The sequence below is a fragment of the Ursus arctos genome, unplaced genomic scaffold, assembly GCF_023065955.2.
Source record: "Ursus arctos isolate Adak ecotype North America unplaced genomic scaffold, UrsArc2.0 scaffold_24, whole genome shotgun sequence".
NCBI lineage: Eukaryota > Metazoa > Chordata > Mammalia > Carnivora > Ursidae > Ursus > Ursus arctos.
In genome coordinates, this window is record NW_026622919.1 from 31496211 (window position 1) to 31519796 (window position 23586).

Below are 23586 nucleotides of genomic sequence, written 5' to 3' on the forward strand. Positions count from 1 at the left end.
CATCTACTTCAAGTGTAAACTTATTAATATCATCATCATCATTACTATCACTGTATTTCCTTGATTATAAGATGCTATTAATCTAGGGGTGCCTGAGTGGCTCAGTTGGCTGGGCGTCTGCCTTCGGCTCAGGTCATGATCCCGCGCTGGTGGGACTGAGCCCCACATCAGGCTCCTTGCTCAGTGGGGAGTCTGCGTCTCCCTCTGCCCCTCCCCCACATGTGTGCGCATAAGTGCATGCGCACTCTAAGAAATAAAATCTTTAAAAAAAAGATGCTATTAATTTAGATCATACCATAGCAGCTTTTTGCGAAAGCAGAAACACGCTCACATTAAATGTATACGTAAAACTGGGAAGAAAGTATTCTCTTACAAATAAGGAAATACTATTCCCCTAAAACCAAGACTACACAGCATCCTTAGGCAACGCTTTGGTGGCCCTACATGTCTTTGTCTTTCAGCTCCTTTGGTGATTCCTTTAACGTCTCCTCCTGTTCACCTTCAGTACTGTAAGAGAGAAAGTGAGAAAATTATATGAATCCCCTGTCAGCAGAGTGCACTGACCTGGTACAAGGGACCAGTTTATCAGCCGTGTGAGAAGCAGCAGCAAGGGCACTAAGCTCAGAAGTGGAAAGTAGGTTCTGGTCCTGGGCCTGCCACTGACTAGCCATATGTTCTCAGGCATGTTTGGGCCTTGCTCTGGGCCTCAGTTTCCTCTCCAGAGACTGAATAAATACCCTCTAAGCATCAGCCCATCTGAAATCAGCCAATGATGCTATAGACAGTGAGAAGTTCCTGAGGAAATCAAGAGAGCACAGGAAATCTGCTGGGGATGGAGGCTGGAGCAAAGGGCATAGCCGTCGGGTCTTTCCAACTGTGAGACAGCTTCCTGCATGGATCATCAGGCGAGGCCAAGAGAGACTTATGCCAAAAAATGACCGGAAAAGAACACTGAAGACAAACTTAACCTGTTTCTACTTTAACCACTATCTAGGATTCAATTTCAATATCTGTTGAATACAAACTATAAGCCAGATCCCATGCTAAATTCTTCCATGTTTTCATATTTTTAATCTTTGCAATATTCCTAGGAAACCAATGGTACAAAGGAAAGAGCACAGATTTTGGATTGAGTTGTGACTTTATTAATTCTGTTCACTGGAGTATTTGTTTCTCTTCCAAGCATACAGTAGGACGGCACTTTTCGGCCCTCCTAATTTATATAAATGGCTGCATGGCTTGTTTTAACCAGTGAAAGTGATTCACTTTCAGGCAGAAACCTTAAGGACAGCGCACAATTCATATTCCCTTTTTCCTGCCTCAGCAATCAAGGAAACACAAGGTTGGGGTCTTCCTCAGTCTGGCTCTTGGATAGAAGGTAATATAGCACAGAACTCTTCTAGCCAATCCACAATGGACATGGAGCATGAGCAAAAAATAAATTTTTGCTGTTTTAAGCCACTAAAATCTGGGAGTTGTTTGTTATATAGCATGATCTAGCGTATCCTGACTGATATATCCACTTACTAACTGCAGCCTTAGAAAAAATAAACTTCGCTTTCCTTATTTATAAAATGGAGATAACAGCATATACTTCAGAGGGCTGTTACATAAGTTAAATTTGAGAAAACTGAGTACCTGGTATATAGTAGCTGCTTAGGAAATACTAAGCTATAATTATTATAGAAAAAAAAGTTGAGACCTAGAGATAGGGAAAATAAATAGAATGTTATGGTATCAGGCACTTTACACCTATTATTAGTTTTTTTAATTAAACTTTTTAATTTGAGGTTACTGCATATTCACATGAAGTTTAAAGAAACATACTTTACCCATGTAAATAAAGTAAATGCATTTTTTTCCTGAATTTTTGCCAACTCAGATTATTATTTTCATTCCCTAGAATTTCCCTTGGTCTGGTCCAGAATAAGAAATAATCTGAATAAACAAAGTGCTTCCTTATTGGGTTTGGATTGAGTGCTGAATGGTAACATCTTGCAAATCTATAGAACAATGTCGCAACCAAGATACCCACATTGATACAGTCAAGATACAGAACATTTCCACCACCACAGGGATCCCTCATGCTGCTCTTTTATTTTTTTAAAATATTTTATTTATTTATTAGAGAGAAAGAGAGAAAGGACAAGCAAGGGGAGCAGCAGGCAGAGGGAGAAGCAGACTTCCCACTGAGCAAGGAGCACTATGCGGGGCTTGATCGCAGGGTCCTGGCATCATGACCCGAGCTCAAGGCAGATGCTTAACTGACTGAGCCACCCAGGGTCCCCTCATGCTGCCCTTTTGTAGGCATGTCTACTTCCCTCCTACTGCCTGCCTCTACCTTATCCCCTGGAAACTACTCAAATAATTTTATAATTTCAAGAATGTTATATAAGTGGAATCATACAGTAAATAACTTTGGGGGATTGTTCTTTTCACCCAGCACAATTCTCTGGAGATATATCTAGGTTGTTGCATGTATCAATAATTCATTCTCTTTTATTGCTGAGGAGTATTCCATAGTATGGATGTACTAATCTGTTAAATCATTTACTTGTTAGACAACATTTGGGTTTCTGGTTTTTGGTTATTACAAATAAAGTTGCAAAAATAGGAAAATAAATAAATAAAGTTGCTATAAACATTCATGTATGTGTTTCTTTTTTTAAGATTTAATTATTTATTTGAGACAGTGAGAGAGAACACAAGTACGAGCAGGAGGGGCAAAGAAAGAGGGAGAGAGAGAATCCCAAGCAGACTCCATGCTCACGACCTGAGATCACGACCCAAGGGGAAACCAAGAGTTGGATACTCAACCAACGGTACCATCCAGGCGCCCCTACGTATATATTTTTATATGAACGTTAAGTCTTCGTTTCTCTGTAATTAATGCCAGGAGTTATATTATTACTTTCAATCTCTATGTCAACATTCTTTGTAAGGATTCTTATTCCTACTCTACAAATGGGGAAACAGAAGAGAAGGGTTGAGAAACTTGACCAAAGTCACAGGGATAGAAAGGCAGAGTCAGGATTTGAATACAGATAATGACTTCTCTTCACAATCCCTCAGAATCCTGCTGAACAAGTCCTAAGAAAGCTAAGACGTTTAAAGCTCATTTTTATGACATGCTGGCTAAAACATTTGAGCACAAGCAATATATAAATATGGGATATTATCATTATTTAACATTACTTCTGTGAGTCTGAAACTGTGAATAAAATATTAGCACATACCTTCGTATAGGTTGGAATGGAGACCTGGTCAAAATTTCAGCATTCCTTCCAAGGCTTTTTCTCATCTGGAACTTTTCTTCATCTGAAAGAATAAAGTAAATACATTTTTTTCCTGAATTTTTGCCAACTCAGATTATTATTTTCATTCCCTAGAATTTCCCTTGGCCTGGTCCAGAATAAGAAATAATCTGAATAAACAAAGTGCTTCCTAATTGGGTTTGGATTGAGTGCTGTAGGAGAGGTTTTGCTCTGAAAGTTTATTTTCCTTGCTCAGAGGGGGTAACTACATTCTGACACTCAGAATACAATCAAGCCATTTACTGGCCTTTCAATTATAACCACTCAGTTATTTCTGGAGACAAATGTTGTTTTGTTTTTTCAGGAAGGCAAACTGACCTGGTTCCTGTCAACAGACACCAGGGGGCGTTGAAACCAAGAACTGTTTGTTCACTGAGGATTCCAAATAAAAAAGACCATTAGCTGAGCATTCCCAGAGGGCTAACGGGGCCTCTTGGCCATCAGACTCCACTTAAAGCATGGGGGGGGGGGGGGGGACACGGACATGACACGACTAATTCAACTATTTTCTATTCTCCTTGACCTCAAGTGTCCGAAGTTACTCCCCACCAGTTCTCAGTAAGACACTTTGCAGACCTCAGGGCAGACAGTACTAACTACCCATTTTCCTTCCCACCACTATACTGCTCTGATTTATGGAGAAGCGGACAGACAGAGCAGCCTGCCCCCTTGGCAAATGCTCATGATCCCCTTGCCATTCCTTAGGAACACTGGTCTGGTGGGCAATGGGGAGGCCCACCAAAGCAGTGTCACCTTTAGCAGGTACCAAGGAGGTCTGAAGCCCCACCAGTAGAGAAGCACTGGGGTTCTTCTTCCCATGACCCTCTTTGAAATACCTAGAAAGCATAAACACCTAGAAAGCATAAAGGAATTCCTAATAAGCACAATTAGAGCTGGAGGAACACTTAGAGATTTTAGAGTCTCTCTTCTTTACTTTATACAAAGGGAGGGTGGGGCTCTGGGGTAAAATGACTTGCCCAAGGTCATGCAGGGGGGAAAAATCAGTGGCAGAACTGGGCTTGGAACCCAGCATGTGTCCAGTTGTTACCCGTGGCATCACCTGGTATGGAAGGGGTTTATGTCAGAGCCCTATTGGAAACGGGGAGAGAGAAAGGCCAAAAGCAGGAAATGAGTGGAAATCAGAGGCTTCTTCATGTACTTCAGATGTCTGTACCAAACTCGTCCTGGATTTCTGACCTACCTGCCCCACAACTTCTCTATCCCACTCAACCCTCTTCCAAACAGAAGTGAAATGGCTACATGCAGGCAAGGCTCACAAAGAACGTGATCATGGGCGGAGGCTCCAGAGAGAGAAGTGGACACCCCAAGACGCAGGTCTGGGGACTTTTAATACATGTTGTCCTGAGGATTTAACTGCTCATCTAAAAGCTTACTGCTTCTTAAAATGGTCTTGGCTGCGACAGGGGCATGAATCAGGTTAGAGACAGAAGACAGCGTGTGAGGCAGGAGGAAGGGAGTAAGTTCAGAACCCAAGCACACCATGCCTGGGTTCAGAATGTCGAGACATGACCACAGACAGCTACCTGGCTCAGTAGGTGCGAAACTCTGGCTTTAAAATAGATGGCTGTATACCATAAAAGAGTAAAAGTGTACAATTTTTTAAATGTCTGTATCAGAACCAGTGGTTCACTTATATCTTATCTTGTGCCACACCCAGGCTGCTGATCCAAGGTTAACTTCCCACGTAACGGAAAGCAGTTGCTGAGTTATATAGAACCCAAGGCCTCCCAAGGGAAGGATGTTATGTTGACTGTGCACTATTGGCTGTTATTAACTCTTTGCCAAGATGCTAAGCCAACAAAGGAAAATGTCTTTTGGGGTGGAGAAGAACATGAAGATCAAGTTCTAGTTTTTGTTGTGTGAATAACCAGTTGTATGGCCTGGGCAAATCCCTCAAGTCAGCTCAGTGAAGATAACCAAACACCTGTTATGTGCCACAAAGGGGTCAGAAATTTAATGAAAGACTAGAGAAGGAAAGAAGAAGGAGAAGAAGGAGGAGGAGGAAAAGGGAGGAGGAGGGAGAAGGAGAAGAAAAAGAAGAGGAAGAAGAAGGGGAGGGGGGGAGGACAGGGAGAACGGAGAGCAGCAGCAGCAAGCACTAAACATATGCTCTAAGAATGCAAGGGGAAGTACAGATAACACAATATGTGGCTGTCAGGAGGCTGGTGAGGGGCAGGAGACTCATTCTAATGAATGGAAATCCCTGAGCCTAGGTTCCCTCATCTGTAAAATCAAAGGCCTGGAGGAGATTATCTCTAAGGACTGTTCCAGCTCTAAAGATCTGTCATCCAACAGAAACTGAAGGCAAGTGAAAAGGAATTTGCTTTAAGAGCTTATTACCAGAGCCTGGAGGTTGGGCAAACGCATCTTGTATTCCTTCAAAGTCCTCTTCTATGGGACTTGAAGTCTACAAAAGAATAAAAGAGCAAAGGAAGAAGGGTCACTGGAGGCCGACATATAATCAAAAGGTAGAAGGAGAATTTCTTGATGTTCTTAAACCTTGAAAATCTTTATAAGGTTCCTGCATCTTTAATAGAAAAAGAACAAACCTGTTTCGAAGACATTAAGGATCATTTGTACTTTATGTTCCTCCTCAGCAAGCCCTCCCCTGCCTCCCACTGTGAGGAGGAATTGTGTGACTTTTCCCTTCTTTATGTCATTATCCCCTCCTCTTCCCAACCTTCCAACAAAGATGTTTTGATTCTTAGGACCTTCATCAGGAAAGCCTAAGAAAGTTGGGGGGGCGCCTGGGTGGCTCGGTCAGTTAAGCGTCTGCCTTTGGCTTAAGTCATGATCTCAGGGTCCAGGGATGGAGCCCGACATCGAGCCCTGCAATTGGGCTCCCTGCTTAGCTGAGAGTCTTCTCCCTCTCCCTCTGCCACCCTCCGCTGGCTCGTGCTCTCTCTCCCTCCCTCTCTCTCAAATAAATGAATAAAATCTTTAAATAAATAAATAAATAAATAAAATAAGGAAAAAAGAAAAGCCAAAGAAGGTTGCAAAATGGCCCAGACTGCAAAGTTACTTTCTGGGGTGAGAAGTCAAAATACTGGTTCCTTTGAGAGGGTGCAGTGACTGGGAGGAGACCCCCGGGGTGGGGGGGGTGTCTTCTGGAGGACTGCTTTGTATCTTTTTATTAAAGATTTTCTTTTTTTTTTTTTTAATTTTATTTATTTATTTAACACAGATAGAGACAGCCAGCGAGAGAGGGAACACAAGCAGGGGGAGTGGGAGAGGAAGAAGCAGGCTCACAGCGGAGGAGCCCGATGTGGGGCTCGATCCCATAACGCCGGGATCACGCCCTGAGCCGAAGGCAGACGCTCAACCGCTGTGCCACCCAGGCGCCCCTATTAAAGATTTTCTTAACATCCCAGTCTGCTCAAGTAAAATCAAGAATAGCTGAAGGATTAATAATGAAAAACTTCTCTGAGTTATTAGAAGTGCACAATAGTGTAAATGATGCTTTTGTTGCATCACTGAATTCTTGTCAGTCAAATGTTGTGTTTAAGACATACAATCAATCCTCCCTTTCCTCCACCCCACCTTCCATATTGGTAAAAGGTCCAAAAAAGGTGGCAGGTTAGTAGGAAGGTGAGGCAGTAATTATATAAATAAATAAGAAAATCCAACCAGCTTCATTTTACAAATGAAAATACTCTATGCAAAGACGTGCTTGCCAAAGCTGGGCTGGTTCCCGAGAAAGCCCCACTCACTGCCCAGCACCATATTCATGCTGAGCCTGGCTTCTGATCCTGGCTCCCTGGACACGGAAGCTTGGCAGGCCAGGGCTAATTCCCTACATGTGCCGATCACCACTTCTTCACACAGAGGAAGAACGGCAGGCCTTCTTCTCTTCTCCACAGGAAGAATAGGTGAATTAGGTAACATGAAGAAAGGTGTTTTGAAAAAAAGTACAAAGTGCTGTACAAACGCAGGAACCACCGTTTTGGGAGAAACTGCACATGACCTTCCATTCTCAAATATCTTATTTTTCAGATGTCTTTTCAAAACATGAAAACACTGCTAAGTTAACATTATACACTTTCATGTGTAAGCTATTTTTCCTCAATAAAAATAACTTAAAAGGAATAAGGCAATAGAGAAAGCTGAAAAGTACTGTGGTTTTTACCTCTAGAGCTAAGTTTTCTTGAGCAGTCGAGGAATAAAAATATTCATGGTCTGGAGTTAAAAATTCATCTGTTATGTCCTCAGAAGATTCTGGTGAACAAGTTGATCGCACGGACTGATCCTATTAATAATGTAGGAGATCACTTTTAGGTTGGTGTCCATTATAAACAAATCCCTTCATAGTTGGATGCTGTGTTAATAATGGGGTTAGCTAAAATTACCCAGCAGTCAGGGTTGACACTCCCTGAGCCAGCCCTCCCTGCCTGCTTGCACACCTGCCTCTGCCCTCCTTCCCCACAGTGAGCTGTGAACCCCGTGCAGCAAGTGAGGCAAATGACAGTCCTGAGACTCATCACCCTCATCGTTACAATGGAGGGGGAGGGAGCTGGGCAACCTTTCTGCTCTGAAATTCTAAGAAGAAAGGCCCTAGACAACTCAAGCTGGGACTGAGCTTGAACAGCCACAGATGGTTCGTCCTCCAGACGAGGAAGCTGAGGCCGCTCAGAACTGAGGAGTCCCATGGGTGTTACAGTTTAAAAGCAAGCGAAGGAACATGATGTTAAAAATAGCAATGCAGGGGTGCCTGGGTGGCTTAGTCAGATAAGCATCTGACTCTTGATTTTGGCTCAGGTCATGATCTCAGGGTCCTGGGATCCAGCCCCACTTCTTTGGGCTCCAAGCTCAGGGGGGAGTCTGCTCCAGGATTCTCTCTCCCCCTCTGCCCCTCCCCCGCTCATGCCAGCTTGTGCACATGTGCACTCTCTCAAATAAATAAATCTTCTGAAAAAAATAGCAATGCAATCTCAATAAGAAAAATACACTTGAAAATTCAAAAGTACCAGTTAATTCTTCAGCATCTCTGTTCCACCCTTTCCTTTTCTGCTCGTTTCTCCATGTTCAGGCCCTGATCCCCACATGGGCAGGCTACTAGCTCCTCTCCACACCTTCAGTCATCTCTTTGCAGAGGTTTTTTCATTTACTTCCTTGGATGCTGCTTTTGCCACACACTTGATCTTCCCATGCGCTTGGCAGATGCTCCCCTTTACCTCTCATATCAAATTGAAACTTCTCAGATAAGACTGGCCTCACATACCCTCACCACTTCCCTGACAGACTTGCTTCTCCAGCCAAGCCAGTATGCCTAACATGGCCTATCCTTCCAGCCCCCATGTGAGAAAACGAATAAATTGTCTTAAATTATCCTTGTGAGTGGTTTGTGTGCTATGATTAAATTCAACAGTATGTTCGTTGAAAGACCTTAAATGTTATCACAATTGTATTTTTATATTACTTCATTTTTAGTTGCTGTGTATATTCTTTAAGTGGTTGTGTCCTCGTATCATAATGATAAAAGATTCTGGCTCCTTAGCCTGGCTGGACTGTGGCCCAGCTTGCATGCCTCAAGGGTGTATTAAACCCTGAAGCAGGGCTGGAGCCTCAATGCATTGATCCTGCTGGGGTGCGGTTGTCAGGCATGAACACATGCCTTCCACTGAGAGCTGAATTTGGGTCTTAGAGGACATTCTAGGTGAAGGCACTCTCATCACAACACTAGCCTTGCTCTTCCTACTCCAATCAGACCTCAGTCACCTGCTGGCCATGAGCTTTGATACCTGACCTCACACTGCACTTCCAGAGTTGGTCTTATCTATCCAACTAGACAGGAAGTTCCAGGGCTTCCTGAAGCTGACATTTGCCTGTGTTCTGCACAAGCTCCAAGATACAGTGTGCTTTGAGTTGAACTGACTCAAAAAGTATTTAGGCAGGGAAGAAAGACTTCTTCATTCATGTCAGAGGCATGAGAGCACATACTTCAACAAAAAAGAACTACTACAGATATTATTTCACTGGCATAGTACGTAACAACTCAGTTCTACTTTATTAGGTCCTTGGGTTCAACCTGGCTCTGCAAGCCATATTACTTACGCTGTAAGATTTCTCAATAACCACAGAGGCATCAGAACTTGCTTGAAAGACTTCATTATGCTCTGGATGCTCATTTTTTCTGGGAGACAGGTGCCCGATACCTAATGATTTTAACACAACCAGGGCCATAGTCATTCAGTGATATTTAGATGGCATGGAAGGGGAGAAGAGCGGCGTGAGTGAAGAGATGTGTGACTGTTCTGCCAAGGGTAGCCATGTCCCATTTGTCAGGTTCAGTCCAGAAAGCAGAGACTGTTAGTTTGGCCTGGCCCCAACACACGGTCCTGTATCATCAATCCTTTTGCCCATGCATTCAAGAACATGCTTGAAAAGGAACAGATTCTAAAAACTGAAAGTACCCAAGCCAGTAGATTTTCTACCTAAGATAAGTGATAATTTTAGATGCATCTTTCTTTGACTTGTAAACTATTGTGAAATAATATTCCATGCCCTGCTTGCAAGCAAACTACCAAGTGGAACTACATGGCCTTCAGTCTTAACCTATAAATCTATAAAGTAATGACAGTCAATGCCATTTGCCTCTAGGTTCTTCTGGCACAGAATCTCTGGGAGCCAGTGGAGTTTTTCTGGCTTAAAATGCAATGCAAGGAAATGGGCAGTAGGGAATGGGCATCTACCACTGCACTCAGGTAAGAAAGGTTCATCTCCCTGCCAGCTTAGAGCCAGAACGGGGTCACTGTATAGAGATTATTTTACTTCCTTTGAGCAAATGGGTCTGCTCCAGTAACAGAAAAACTCACGAATCTTTGGACTTCTTTACCTTCAGGAAGGCCAGTGGAATCAAAAGAGAATGCTGCTTTCCCCTGCAATTCAGGGTTCCCAGAGAGATGAGAAAAGAGAGAAGACCAAGCAAAGGACATATGCTAGGAGGCTTACTTATTTTTGAGAGCTAATAACTTGATAGAGCTCACCTATCCCAGTTCCTCCAACTGAACTTACTGGTGAAGCTTTGAGGCCCAGGCTGTCTGCCACGCTGGTCACTGTCACGGTCACTGTTGTCCATTCTGCCACACTTGCCATATCCTCCTGGCTCATCATTTTTCCTGGGATACTCTACAATGCACTGCCAGCCCACCTTCTCAGGGTCCCTTAGCAGGGGCTGCAGCAGGGGATCAGGCTCACTTTTAGCCTCACCCTCTAAAGTCACACTACTCTGAGGATGCCAAGGTGGTACCGCCAGCTGCCCAGTAGCTGCTCTCTCTGCCATTTCTTTCACTTCCACTGGAGAGAAGGGAAAACAGCATTTAAAATGAACATTGGAAACTAAAGCTTTTGCTTCTTAAAGAGCTATATAATACTTTCATAGTTGCCTTTTTAGAAATGCATCATACATACTTGCTCTGTTTGGCTTGAAGGGGAAAAGAAAAGAGAATTGGTAACACAGGGAAGGGCAGAATTTCAGTTCATTTCTGAATTTTGGAATGGAAGGTAGAAGAAAACTTGTAGATAGACCTTCTTGTTGTGAAGATTTTATAAGAAAATAACATCTGCAGCCCCCAGTCTGTAGAGACTAATGGAAAGGATTCTATTTGAGTTTGTCTAGCATCTTTAGACTATGCAGAGCTCATATTATGGGAGTGTGTGTGTGTGTATATATATATATGTTTATATGTGTATCTGCATAAGCATGTCTTCATTACAAATGTTCTATACTTTTGCTTATGTCATTTAACATTAGTATTGAAAAAACATAGACACCATATCCTTTTAAGCTTCTAAAACTGATATAAAAGGAAATGCCCACAGGATATGCAAAAGTGACACTTCACGCTCTCTACTTTCATAATGAATGTTGCACATTAAATTTCCACTGTGGAGGCGCCTGGGAGGCTCAGTCATTAAGCGTCTGCCTTCAGCCCGGGGTCATGATCTCAGGGTCCTGGGATGGAGCCCCACATCGCGCTCCCTGCTCTGCTGGGAGCCTGCTTCTTCCTCTCCCACTCCCCCAGCTTGTGTTCCCTCTCTCACTAGCTGTCTCTCTGTCAAATAAATAAAATCAAATCTTAAAAAAAAAAAAAAATTCCACTGTGTATTGTTTTGCTACACTTGTTACATAATATGTGTGTGTGTGTGTGTATATATATGTATATATATATAAATGTATATGTATAATATGTGTAATATCCATTTTGTATAATATACATCCACATATGTATAATATGTGTGTGTGTGTATATATATATATATATATATATAAAATGGAAATATTTCCTATAAAGCCTAGAAATGAAAAAAGTTTTTCCCAGAAAAACAAATCACTGAACAGAACAGTATACACAGTGGCAGGCTTGACAGTCTCTTTTCTTTGGACTACTAACACAAAACATGTTCATTTAAACAATGTTAAAAGACCCATCTTAATAAAAGCTTATCTTTCCTACGTGGTAAACCAAAAAACGAAGAAGGAGAAGAAGGAGAAGAAGGAGGAGGAGAAGAAGGAGGAGGAGGAGAAGGGGGAGTGGGAGGGGAGGAGGAGGAGAAGGAGAAGAAGAAAGAAAAAAGCATTTCCTTTCTGCAATTTGTAATCAGAAAGGCCTTGCTTTTAAACTAGAATGATCCAACAGAAGAAAAGAACGTGGGAGGCTGTGCAATATGGGCTGTGTACTTAGAGGTAACAAGCAGGTTAGAAATATACTTTAAATTTCATTTGGCCCAACAGAACCTATGACTCTTTACTCACTTTTCCATTTTAAATGTACCTCTCCATCATCTTCATTATTTCTTGACTTTGCGTTACAGATTTCAGAAGATACAGACTCCATACTGATCCTAAATTATATAGGTTTGGGGGAAGGGGAGCAGGGTGGACACAAATACACCAGTTTGCTCAAGTTCCTGACACAAGCCTAAGCCCACCAGCCCACCCAGAGACCAGCCCCTACTCTCAGAGCCATTCCTGGGGCTGCACTGACTCCTGCCTACCACCAGAGAGCCCCAGACTCCCCAACGTCCAGACCACACAACTCCTTACCTAGTAGAGCCCTGGCCAGGGCTGGATGATGCGGGAGGTCCCTTGGGGTGGCTTGGCACAGTGACAAGTGCACTATTAAGCTGAGTCAGCATGGTTCGGGCACTGGACTCTTTAGGCCTTCCCTGGCTAAGAAATGAAAGGACTGTGTTAGAAGACCTCTAAGGGTTTTTTCAGCTTCCAAGTTCAGATTTCATGATTCTAAAAGTACTGAAAAATTTTCACAGGAAGAAGGAACCCACAATTGAAACCCAGTTTCACCAGACAGACTTCTGAGCCCTAGAAGAGCCCCCCCACCCCAACTATGCCACAGAACACAGGTGATGGTTCAGTAACTGTTCCTGCCCTACGATCAGAATTCTCCAGTAAGAGGCACACCTGCATATCAGTGAGAGCACAATAACTAACATTTGCAAACATGGCCTTAAGGCACCAGGGAGCCTGAAGGACATTCAGAGCTCTTCAGCCTAGTCTCACTGAGCTCTAGACCCTACCTGCCACTAACCAGCTGCCTGCCTCTGGCATACTTCAATCTCTGTGGACCAACGTTTCCTCATCTGAAAAACAAGGGAGTCTTTCTTCCTCTACATATCCATGATCATACAGACATCTCATCGTCTATTAAAGTAACTCCTCAAAAACATGTGACCTGTGGCATAGGTATGAATTCCTCGTTATCTTGAACGTCCCACTTGCCCACTGGACCAGAACACAGAGAGGCTGCCGAACTGGAAAGGTCAGATCTGGCTGGCTTCTTTAAAGAGCAATTTGGCAGCAGCTACCAAGTATCTTTAAAATGTTTAAATCCTTTGGCCTAGTAACTCTGCTTGCGGTAACCTGTCAAGGACATAATCCAGAGTGCAGAAAGTTTCACTAACAAGTCACTGCGGCCCTATTCAAAATGGGTAAAAGCAGGAAACGACCTAAAATTCAACAATGAGGGAAATCCAACAAGTCCAAATTCAGAAGATGTTTTCTTTTTTTAATCTTTATTTAAGTAATCTTTACACCCAACATGGGGCTCAAACTCACAACCTTGAGATCAAGTGTGGCACACTCTTCCAACTGAGCCATCAGGTGCCCCCATCCCGCGATGTTATTTAATAATGTGGGATAATGCTCTTGTTCTAATGTAGGATGAAAAATCAGGATATAAAAGCAGCTATGTGGGGGCACCTAGGTGACTCAGTTGGTTAAGCGTCTGACTCTTGATCTCAGCTCAGGTCTTGATCTCAGGGTTGTGAGCTCAAGCCCTATGCTGGGCTTCACACTGGGTGTGGTGTCTACTTATAAATAAATACATAAATAAATGTAGCAATATGCATATAATTATAATTTTATCTTTTAAAAGCATACAAAAAGACTAGGTGGATTGGCAGCAAAATGTCAAACTTTTCTTTGATCTGTGTTTTGTTCTTTTGAGGGAACAGGGTGAATGGGTGTAGCAGAGGCCACAACTATGGCTTTGCTTTGTCATCTAATGGCCTTACTGTCACCCCATCTGCTTCTCTCAATGATGTGAGCTCTAACCCCTTCGATGCCAGTTAGTTGGTTCTCTAATAATTCTCTCTGTAAAGGTAAACTACATTGAACTAAAATGTCTGGGCATCTTCCTTGGTTCTCCCTAGTGGACACATTTACGAACTGAGTCTCAGTCACCACTGGGAGAGAGACAAAAAATTACGTTTTTCCCAGAAGAACTGACTTCAAAACCATGGTTTAAAGCTACCATTTAACCACAGAAAAGGAAAGCTGAAATTGATAGATTAGTCTATCTTGAAACACAATTATTGGCCCTATAATAATTGCTCCTATGCAAAATAAAATTTGTTTTCCCTAAATTCTTAAAAATTCAGTGTACACATATGCTTTCCTTCCTATGATCTGTGCTGAAGCCAATTCATTTCACTGATTTGGCTGGAAATCAGAGGCTTCACTGTAACAGTTAAACTGTTCAACCCCTGCTCTGGCGTCAGGGATGCTTATTTTGAACCCTGTTCCAAACAGTTTGGCTTCTGGAGCACTGACAAATGGAATACCTGGCATTTCTTTTTATAAGAAGAACAATCCGGGCAGGTTTGGAAAGGCAAGGTGCTTTGCTTTTGACAAATGATGAGTTCTGTCTGATTAACCTGCCAGCTCCTTTACCTTTGATGTTTTCTCCTACAGGTTTCCGTTACACAGCTCTTTCCACTCACCTGAAGGAGAAAACCTGCCAAGATCTGTTTCTGTGTCAGAATTCTTCATCACTCACAGTCTCTTTGTCATAAGACACATGAAGATCATTAAGGGGCTTTGGGGTCACACAGGAGTCTAAAGGCATGGTGACACAAAGAACAAAATGTTAACCCACCTGCTGGTATTGGGGCTCCTGTTTCTTTCCAAACTGCGCTTGGCTCCTTGAGTGGGCTGCGATTGTTCACTTGTGCTCTGTTTTCCGGGCCCACAAAAAGTGGGCAGCTTAAAAAGCAGTAAACATGTTTCAGTGCTTTAATGAAGGAATTCCTCTTCACTCTCACATTCTATTTTTTAAGCTATTCTTACTAATTATGCAGAAATAACCAGACCTACTAAGATGATTTCCCTTTGCACATTTCATTTCTAGTAACTCATCTCTTGGCTGGAGGTCTTTACACAGAAATGTTGGCCCCCAGAAACCCAGTCCAGACTAGGAGCAGACAAGACAGACTTCAAAAACCCACTAACTTTCAGGATGCCTGGGTGGCTCAGTGGTGAAGCATCTGCTTTGGCTCAGGTCATGACCCTGTAGTCCTGGGATTAAGCCCTGTTCAGGCTCCCTGCTCAGTGGGGGGCCTGCTCCTTCCTCTCCCACTCCCCCTGCTTGTGCTCTGTCAAATAAATGAATAAAATCTTTTTAAAAATCCAATAACTTTCCCCTATATTATTATTAAGGCAGCAAGCTTTGTGGCAGGAGCCTTGGGCCTTGGGTTCTAGTCTAATCCTTACTCAAAATAACCTAAGAGAGTCTTCTGCTTCAGCTCCTTCATCCACAAAACAGGGAAAATAGTATCTACCTGAATCCACCCGTGGGGATGTTATAAAAATAAGACACAATAAAATAAAAGCTACAATACTTTGGAAATAGAAGAAAATTAAATTAAAGCCCATGTATTTTATTCCAAAGAGAAAAGTCTGGATTTGCTTAATCTAATTTTAACAAACTTAGTTCATTATATTTCCTAACCTGCAGCAAGTTAAGGCAACAAATGTGGTGTGCTGGGATGGCGGCAAGATGCCCAAAGGTGAGAGGATGCATAAAAATGGTCATAAGCTCCCTGAAGTATGAGCTCCAGAGGCCTTTGTGTGGGGACAAAGATTCCTTAGCAGGGGCTGAAGACAACAACTTTATTATAGAGCATCAAATAACACATGTTCTGAAAAATGTCATGGTCACCAGGGAAAGATTAGACTATATTGAGAAATGTAGTCAAAATAGGTATTTAGAATAATGGGAAGTTTGTTAATGTTTTCATTTGGCACGATTAAAAATTTAGGAACTGAGAAATTAAAGGAATGACCCAAGGCACCAGGCATATAAATGAGGCAGGCCTTGGACCTTCTTGCCCAGCCCAGCCTTCAGTTGAATACAGTCAAGGGAGTGATCCCAGCCCATGCCACATGGAGTAAAAGAATCGTCCTGGTTAGCCCTAACATATTCCTGACCCACAAAATTGCAAAAAATAATATATCACTGTTATTTTAAGCCACTAAGTTTGGGCTATTGTTGTTACTACACAGCAATAGATAAGCAAAACATAATATACAAGAAAAGTTATTTCTAATAGTTTTCTAGGAAATCTGAATTTTCAACAGAAACAGAAATATTAGTCTAAGTAAATTCTTTTTGCCTTCTCTTTATACAAAAACAAATGCCAGTGCTTTTCCAAATGTTTTAAGCGAGGACTGCAGTCTCACTGAAGTTCAGCAAGGCACAGTGAAAGCACAGCAGACAAGGCATGAAGAAACCTGCCCTTAATCAGCCGTGGGCCTTGGCAGTGGCACGGTAAGGGCTGCGGGTGGTGGGAGTTGTCTGCCCTGTGCGGGCAATAAAGGGGTGCACTAGAGGTGGAGAAGTTTAAAACTATAATAAAACCCACTAAAAGCTGACCAGCTTTTTATCACCACAGGCCAGCAATCCTAGATAACTTCAGTGACAAAATCCTTCTCCTAATGGGGCTGACCTCTCCTATCCCAACCTCACCTCGGGAACACCTGGACCTTAGGAAGGTTAAGCCACTGAGCTTGAGCCTCACACTCTGTAAAATGACGGGGCTGATTGTCTCTAAAATTCTGATTCAGGAGACAGCCACAATGAATCACGGAACGCTACATCAAAAACCGACGCTGTACTGTATGGTGACTAACATATATCATAATAAAAAATTAAAAAAAAAAAAGAGAGACAGTCAGCTCTCTATATGTGACCTTGTTCAAATTCATTAATTTATTCATTCCTTCAAGGACCATTTATCAAGTACCTTCTGTGTGCCAGGTACCCCTACAAGGGCACAGAATGAGTAAGACCCAGGCCCCTAAGGAGCTCATGCAGGAGCCACTCTGCAACCTCACTAAGCCTCAAGCTACACCTCCTAGAACGGTTCCCGTGGTGTCTTCTCACCTCCTTTGAGGTGTCTTCTTTGATGACCAGGCCCCTCTGTCCCACACTGGAGCTACACGTAAGTACAGCCTGTAGCTCAATCATCATCATACCCCAGGGTCTAACGTATAGCCTCTGGCTCTATACATGTTTACTGAATGAGTGAGTAAATGAATAAACAATTGAGAATGGGAATTAATACCTGCCCAAAATACCATATTTAGTAAGTGAATCATGTAAAATTGTCAATACTTGAATATTCTGACCTATAAAACAGCAATTTCATATGGTCCAATCTGATGCACAGGATTTATAAAGAAGAACATGGGCTGTGTGTTGGGTTTGGAATGAGAGATGAAGAGTATCTACCTTCGAATCCCTTCCTAGAGGCCTTATTTCCCAAAGCCAAGAGGACCCCTCTGAGATGGTTATATTTATGTCAGTCCTTGCACGGGGGTTGGGGCCATGCTGACCCATGTTCCAGATCCTGCTCATGTAGCCCTGCCTCCTACTTTTTTTTTTTTTTTTAAAGATTTTATTTATTTATTCGACAGAGATCGAGACAGCCAGCGAGAGAGGGAACACAAGCAGGGGGAATGGGAGAAGAAGAAGCAGGCTCATAGCGGAGGAGCCTGATGTGGGGCTTGATCCCATAACGCCGGGATCACGCCCTGAGCCGAAGGCAGACGCTTAACCGCTGTGCCACCCAGGCGCCCCACTGCCTCCTACTTCTTAGCTGTACCTGATGGCTCTTCTCTGACTGATCTCCAGTGCTTTCTTCAGAGACTTGGGTGACAGGTTTCCAGCCACAGCCACTTCTTTTCCTGGACCTTTTGCCAAAATGTCCCCCTTGAAAATCTTTCACTATGGAAGACCTTGTCAGGGTTAGACAACGGCCACTGGTGTAAGGCTGCTGGCCTCCTGGAAGCTGCACGACAGGAGGTACGTATCTGGAAGCTGGTGGGCCCAAGGCTGAAGGGGAGTCAGAGACGTTTGCAAACTCCCTTGAGGAAGCCCACCAAGACCTACACTCTTCCTGCTCCTTCTGTATCATCTCAAGCTGACCGATCTTTCGCTGGATGTTCCCGAGCAGATCGGCATTCTGCTGCATTAATGTCTGTGAGATCTTTAGATTCAGCACACACTTACTGATGTACTCCTCAGTCATGCACCTATCGCTCACAATGCCCTTGGCTTCTCTGGCTGGCGCAGGCAGGTCGGGGGAACTAGGAGAACCATTTTGCCAATCCCAGTCCTCAAAGGAAAGCTCTGTGCTGGCTTCTGAAGAGCTCTCGTCCTCATCGTAAAAACAGCATGCCTCTCTCTCCATCTTTTCCAGCTCTTCTTCCATGGACTTCAGTTCATCTGCCTGGCTTGGTCCAGCCCCCTCAAAGGATGAACCGGCTCCCGGGGGCTCCTCCTCATCAGCTCCCCTGTCCAGGCAGCCTGAGTAGATCTCATTGATTTCGAAGCTACTGAGGCTTGCCTGACCTGGGCTGGGGCTCCTAGCCTCTTCTGCCACAGACCCAGCAGGAGAAGCAGCATGTTGGTTTGGAGTCTCCTTGGCCATCATACTTGAATCTAGAACCCGAGGATCTGGTGTTGCTTTCTCGGTGGGAGAAGGGGGACCCCTGGGTGAATGAAGTCGACTGCCTGCTGGAAAGAATGACAACATGCCACTGATTAAAGTGTTCACATGCAGCAGCTAAGCAGCCTTGGCATGCTGCTCAAGTGCAGTGAGAACAGAGAAAACAGCTTTTTATTTTCCCATTCCCTTCATAGGTGTGCAAGACTACCAGATACACTCATGGAGGGTGTGAGGGTATTTCTAACAGATGAAAATTTCCATTTTGACATGAGTTGAGGTAGAAAATTGGGAAGAGATCAAACCCTGGGGAAAATGTTCTAAGTTTAAGTTATAGTGTGTTCAAAACACACATAACTGTCAGGACATGGAAATTACCGACCCCTAAATCTTAAGGACTAAATCCACAGTTTTTTTTACATACACAGGAGTTTGAATATTCATGTCAGTTAAAGTTATGCTCTTGGTGAGTATCTGATAAAAGTAGCCAAAACACTTCCCAAGAGGCCCCTGCATTACGGGAAGAATCATAATTCAAAAAATAACACCAGAGCTGACCACCCATCCCCCCTGGTTGATGGTGTATAGCTTGCAGAGAACAGGACAGAGGAGCCAAAGTAATGAGAGTGGGGGGGGGGGTCTTGCCATTCTGGAGGCTTCCAGCCCTGTCCAAAGAGAGACAGAGAGAATGGTCACTTGGCCTGGATTCCAGTTCTGTAATAAGCTCTGGAGTCCTAAGCAAACCTCAACTTCTCTGGCCCTTAGTTTTCTCATCAGGAATATGAGAATATTAAGCTGGATAATTGCAAGGTCGTTTTTAGCTCTGAATTCTAAGATTTCTAAATGTACTAAAAAGCTTTAAGGCTATAGGAAAAGGCTGGAGGGAAACATCAAAATATTAACAAATTATTTCGAAGTGGCAGAATTAAAATGGTAAGTAATGTTCTTCTCTGTATGATTTTGTTTTCTATAATGAACAGGTAATAGTTTTGAATCTAAAAATCACCATTTTTATTTGTGAAGCAATTAAATCAATTCCTAAGAACATCATGCTAGAAATAAACTAGTTGTAACTGTTTAGTTCTGGATCCAACAAAGGTGTACATGGAGCCAAAAAAATTTAACTTAGTAATTTCAAGGACCTTGACCTCCCCTAAGGCATCCACCATTTCCAAGTGTAAGTGACGCGCAGTGCGGAGGCGTTGACTGGTTGTAGCTGCAACTCGCATAGCACAGTCATGTCCAATAATGCTTAACCTGTGGGTTCAGGCCATACCCGTTTCCTTCAGCTCTTTTATTTCCAAGTTAGGGGTCTCTTTCAGATGTTCTGAGGTCAGTCCTAGATAGACATTGACATCAGGATGGAGTTCATATCTCTGCCCCTTGGGGCTCTCAGTTGGCTGAGTTCTCTGGGTTCCAAGAAAATCCTTTAACAAGGGAAATATTATTAAAGACATATTTATAATCATCTGAATGTCACTGTTTGTTTTTTTTACGTTTATTATTTAAGTAATCTCCACACCCAATGTGGGTCTCAAACTCACAACCCTGAGATCAAGAGTCCCATGCTCTTCCAATTGAGCCAGCTAGGCGCCCTGACACAGATGTTTTTGAAACAGATCTAGGTATCAAATACATTCCCTCTTCCTCCTGTTGGACAGACTGACTATAACTCAAATTAGCTAATTCATTGTTATTATCAATATTTTTAAAATAATAACAATAGGGGTGCCTGGATGGCTCAGCCAGTTAAGCATCTGGGATCCTGGGACCAAGCCCCATGTTGGGCTCCCTGCTCAGCAGGGAATCTGCTGTCTCCCTCTGCCCCTCCCTACTTGTGTTCTCTCTCTCTCTTACTCGTTCTCTCTCTCAAACAAAAAAAAATCTTTAAAAATAAAATTAAGTTAAATTACATAATAACAAAAGCTCCCAGTCACTGAATCGCATCATGTGCCTATGCTCCTCTATGTGCTGACCTTCCCCAGCCTCCTTCATCAATTCCCTGTTGCTCTCACCAAGTGAAGCAGTTAGGAGTTCCTTTTCTGGGGAGCCCAGAAAGGGTGTGATGAAATGAGAATTTCCCAAACTTCTTACAACTTGATCTCTAGCTTCTTCCTGATCTCTAAGCCCCTACACCACTGTGATGAGTAAGCTGAAATAAACTAACAGCTTCAGAGCTTACCTTTAAGTCATTTTTCAGAATGTACCGGATATCTTGAAGGTTCATAGTTCGGTCTTTCTGCTTGACTTGGATGCCTGACTTAACAATATCATAGTAAGGTTTTGGAAGCCTGACGTCAGCTTCTAAATAATTTCCCAAGACTACAGCTTCTTTGATAACTGAGCCATCTAAACCATTCCAGGGTATGTTATCTGTTAAGGAAAAAGTCATAGGAAAGAGTAGCATTAAATCCTACTATCATTAAGAAATCATGTTTTAAAAAAAAATCAGGTAACAATAGGTAACCTTAGTCAAGTCACTCAACCCCTTTAAATATTAATTTCTTTTTATAGAAAAAACTGCCTGTAAGTCCAGTCATATAAACAAGAAGGCCACTTTACCCATTTACGAGGGAAATCCCTGCGGCAGAGATAGGAAGAAGTACTGTTGGCATCATGTGCGCGTGGGCTCCCTGCTGGCAGACCTGGGCACCACAGGGGATGTGTCATGGCTTCAGGATGGGTAGGCCAATGCATTCCTCTCATGGAAGGTGTGGTTTTGCCTCCCAGCCTGTAAACACTGCTAAACGGAAAGGGACTCTCACTTACCCCCTCAGTGAACGTGGTTTTACTGAATGTGTGTTTGTGTGTTCCCCTCTCCTGAAAGATTCCTTGTGTCTTCAGATATGTGATCACTTCCTTCACATTAGGGTCCTGCAGGTTTGGAAGGGCTTCCACGTCTTTCAAGTGACACTGCTTATATACACAAGGAACGCTAGGTGTGTTTGATTTCATAGTTTACTTCTCTAAGGCCAGTCTTTTCCCCTCATTTACCAGTTCTTCTTTTAATTTTTTTTAAAGATTTTATTTATTTATTTGAGAGACACAGAATGAGAGCAAGAGACAGAGCACGAGCAGGGGGAGGGTCAGAGGGAGAAGAAGGAGAAGCAGACTCCCCACTGAGCAGGAAGCCTGCCAATATGGGGCTTGATCCCACGACCCCCCCCCCATCATGACCTAAGCTGAACTGACTGAGCCACCCAGGTGTCCCTCATTTACAAGTTCCTTAAGGGACATCTCTCAGAGACCCCTAAGCATTGACAGCAATATTCAGTTTAAAAACTTTGCTTGGGGGGCACGTGGGTGGCTCAGTTGGTTAAGCAGCTGACTTCTGGGGCACCTGGGTGGCTCATGGGGCACCTGGGTGGCTCAATCGTTAAGCATCTGCCTTCGGCTCAGGGCGTGATCCCGGAGTCCTGGGATCGAGCCCCACATTGGGCTCCTCCACTGGGAGCCTGCTTCTCCCTCTCCCACTCCCCCTGCTTGTGTTCCCTCTCTTGCTGGCTGTCTCTCTCTCTCTCTGTCAAAGAAATAAATAAAATCTTTAAAAAAAAAAAAAAAAAGCAGCTGACTTCAGCTCAGGTCATGACCCCAGGGTCCTGGGATCGAGCCCTGTGTCAGGCTCTCTACTCAGTGGAGAGCCTGCTTGTCCCTCTCTCCCTCTGCCTGCCCCTCCCCCTGCTTGTGCTACACGCTGTCTCTCTGTCAAATAAATACAATCTTTTAAATAAATAAATAAATAAATAAATAAAAATAAATAAAAACTTCTCTTAGGTTAAATGTATTACCATTGACAGGATGATAGGTGGGCTTTGCTAAGTCTCAAAGAACAGGTTAAAAGAGAAAGACTTCTGGGACATCATCTCATATCTTCCATAAACACAAAGAAGTTTCCTTGAAGCAATCTTTTTCTTTTATGTCCTGCATTTTCATAAAACTAAGTAACTCTTGGGGGAAAAAAAATCCAACCTAAGAACAGAGACTCTGGTCACAGTCAATGTGTTCTTGGATCTACCTGTTAAAATTTCCTGTATGATCATAGAAAAGCTGTAAATGTCCGACTTCACTGTGGCTGCCTTCTGTAAGATCACCTCTGGGGCAGCCCAGTTGTACAGCTGGGTCGGCAGGGGCACTCGAGTCAGGTCCCTGTGTACACGTCCATCTTGGCTGCAGGAGGAAACACAAAGTCAGGTTCATGTCTTAAAAGATCGTCGTGACCATCATACAGTCCATTTGTGAAACATCTGCTCTGAACACCGGCAACCTCCTTGAGCTTCTAGAAACCCAGCTAGACCCTGAGCTAACCCTTACCGCCTGCTGTTCCAATCTACCAGAGTGGGCTCTGCCCACCCTCACCACATCTGACTGTTCTCTCTTGCTCATTCACTCAAGTCACAGGGGCCGGCTCTGAGTTTCTCCAGTACGTCACCACTTCAGGTCTTTGCACTGCAAACTGGCTTCTTCTGTATGGCATGCTCTACCCAGAGCTCCCACGGTGACTGGCTGCTTCTTGTAACAAAGGTAGTAGCTCAAAAATCACCTCAGAGAGGCCTTCCCTGACCACCTAGAGTCCTATTTTACTGGCTTCAGAGCACTTATTTTCTGAAGGTTTGTTCATTTATTTACTGTTTATTTTCTTCTCCCCTCTGCTAGAGTCAACTCCATGAGAAGAGGCACCTTATCTGTCTTTTATATCACGTATAAAACTTACACAAGGGCTTCAACGCCTACTTTTGAATAAATGGGGATAAGACTCTTTCAAGACCACTCCTCAAGCCCCATCTGCTTTATCAAAGTCTTGTGGGACTCTTCCAATTCCTCGTGATTGTTTCTTTTCTAAACTCTGCCCTCTTGGGAAAAAGCCTTCTCAGTCCAGCACTCAAAAGTTTCACTGATTGGCTTGAAAAACTCAACTTCCCAACTAGATTCCTTGAGAATTAAGTCAGAACATCCTAAATGTCTCTTGGGCCAACAAGAGTCCTCAGGGTGAGGTCAGCACCGAATTCTG

At 43.3% G+C, this 23586-nt stretch overlaps 1 protein-coding gene across 2 annotated transcripts in view; it reads right to left on the minus strand.

Moving 5' to 3' along the window:
• Window positions 1-23586, minus strand: part of TEX14 (testis expressed 14, intercellular bridge forming factor) — an 87981-nt gene that overhangs the window by 16017 nt on the left and 48378 nt on the right. Inside the window, exons 10-22 of one of the 2 annotated variants that reach the window (XM_048223806.2) lie at window positions 22594-22745; window positions 20761-20951; window positions 19855-20005; window positions 17736-18646; window positions 14729-14835; window positions 12379-12504; window positions 12088-12176; window positions 10347-10628; window positions 9387-9487; window positions 7462-7581; window positions 5676-5742; window positions 3237-3318; window positions 445-507 (exon numbers count right to left, since the gene is read on the minus strand). In XM_048223806.2, coding sequence (XP_048079763.1) covers window positions 445-507; window positions 3237-3318; window positions 5676-5742; window positions 7462-7581; window positions 9387-9487; window positions 10347-10628; window positions 12088-12176; window positions 12379-12504; window positions 14729-14835; window positions 17736-18646; window positions 19855-20005; window positions 20761-20951; window positions 22594-22745 — 2442 coding nt within the window. Of the gene's footprint in view, window positions 1-444; window positions 508-3236; window positions 3319-5675; window positions 5743-7461; window positions 7582-9386; window positions 9488-10346; window positions 10629-12087; window positions 12177-12378; window positions 12505-14728; window positions 14836-17735; window positions 18650-19854; window positions 20006-20760; window positions 20952-22593; window positions 22746-23586 lie in introns of both variants that reach the window. The other variant, XM_044390762.3, reaches the window with a different exon arrangement.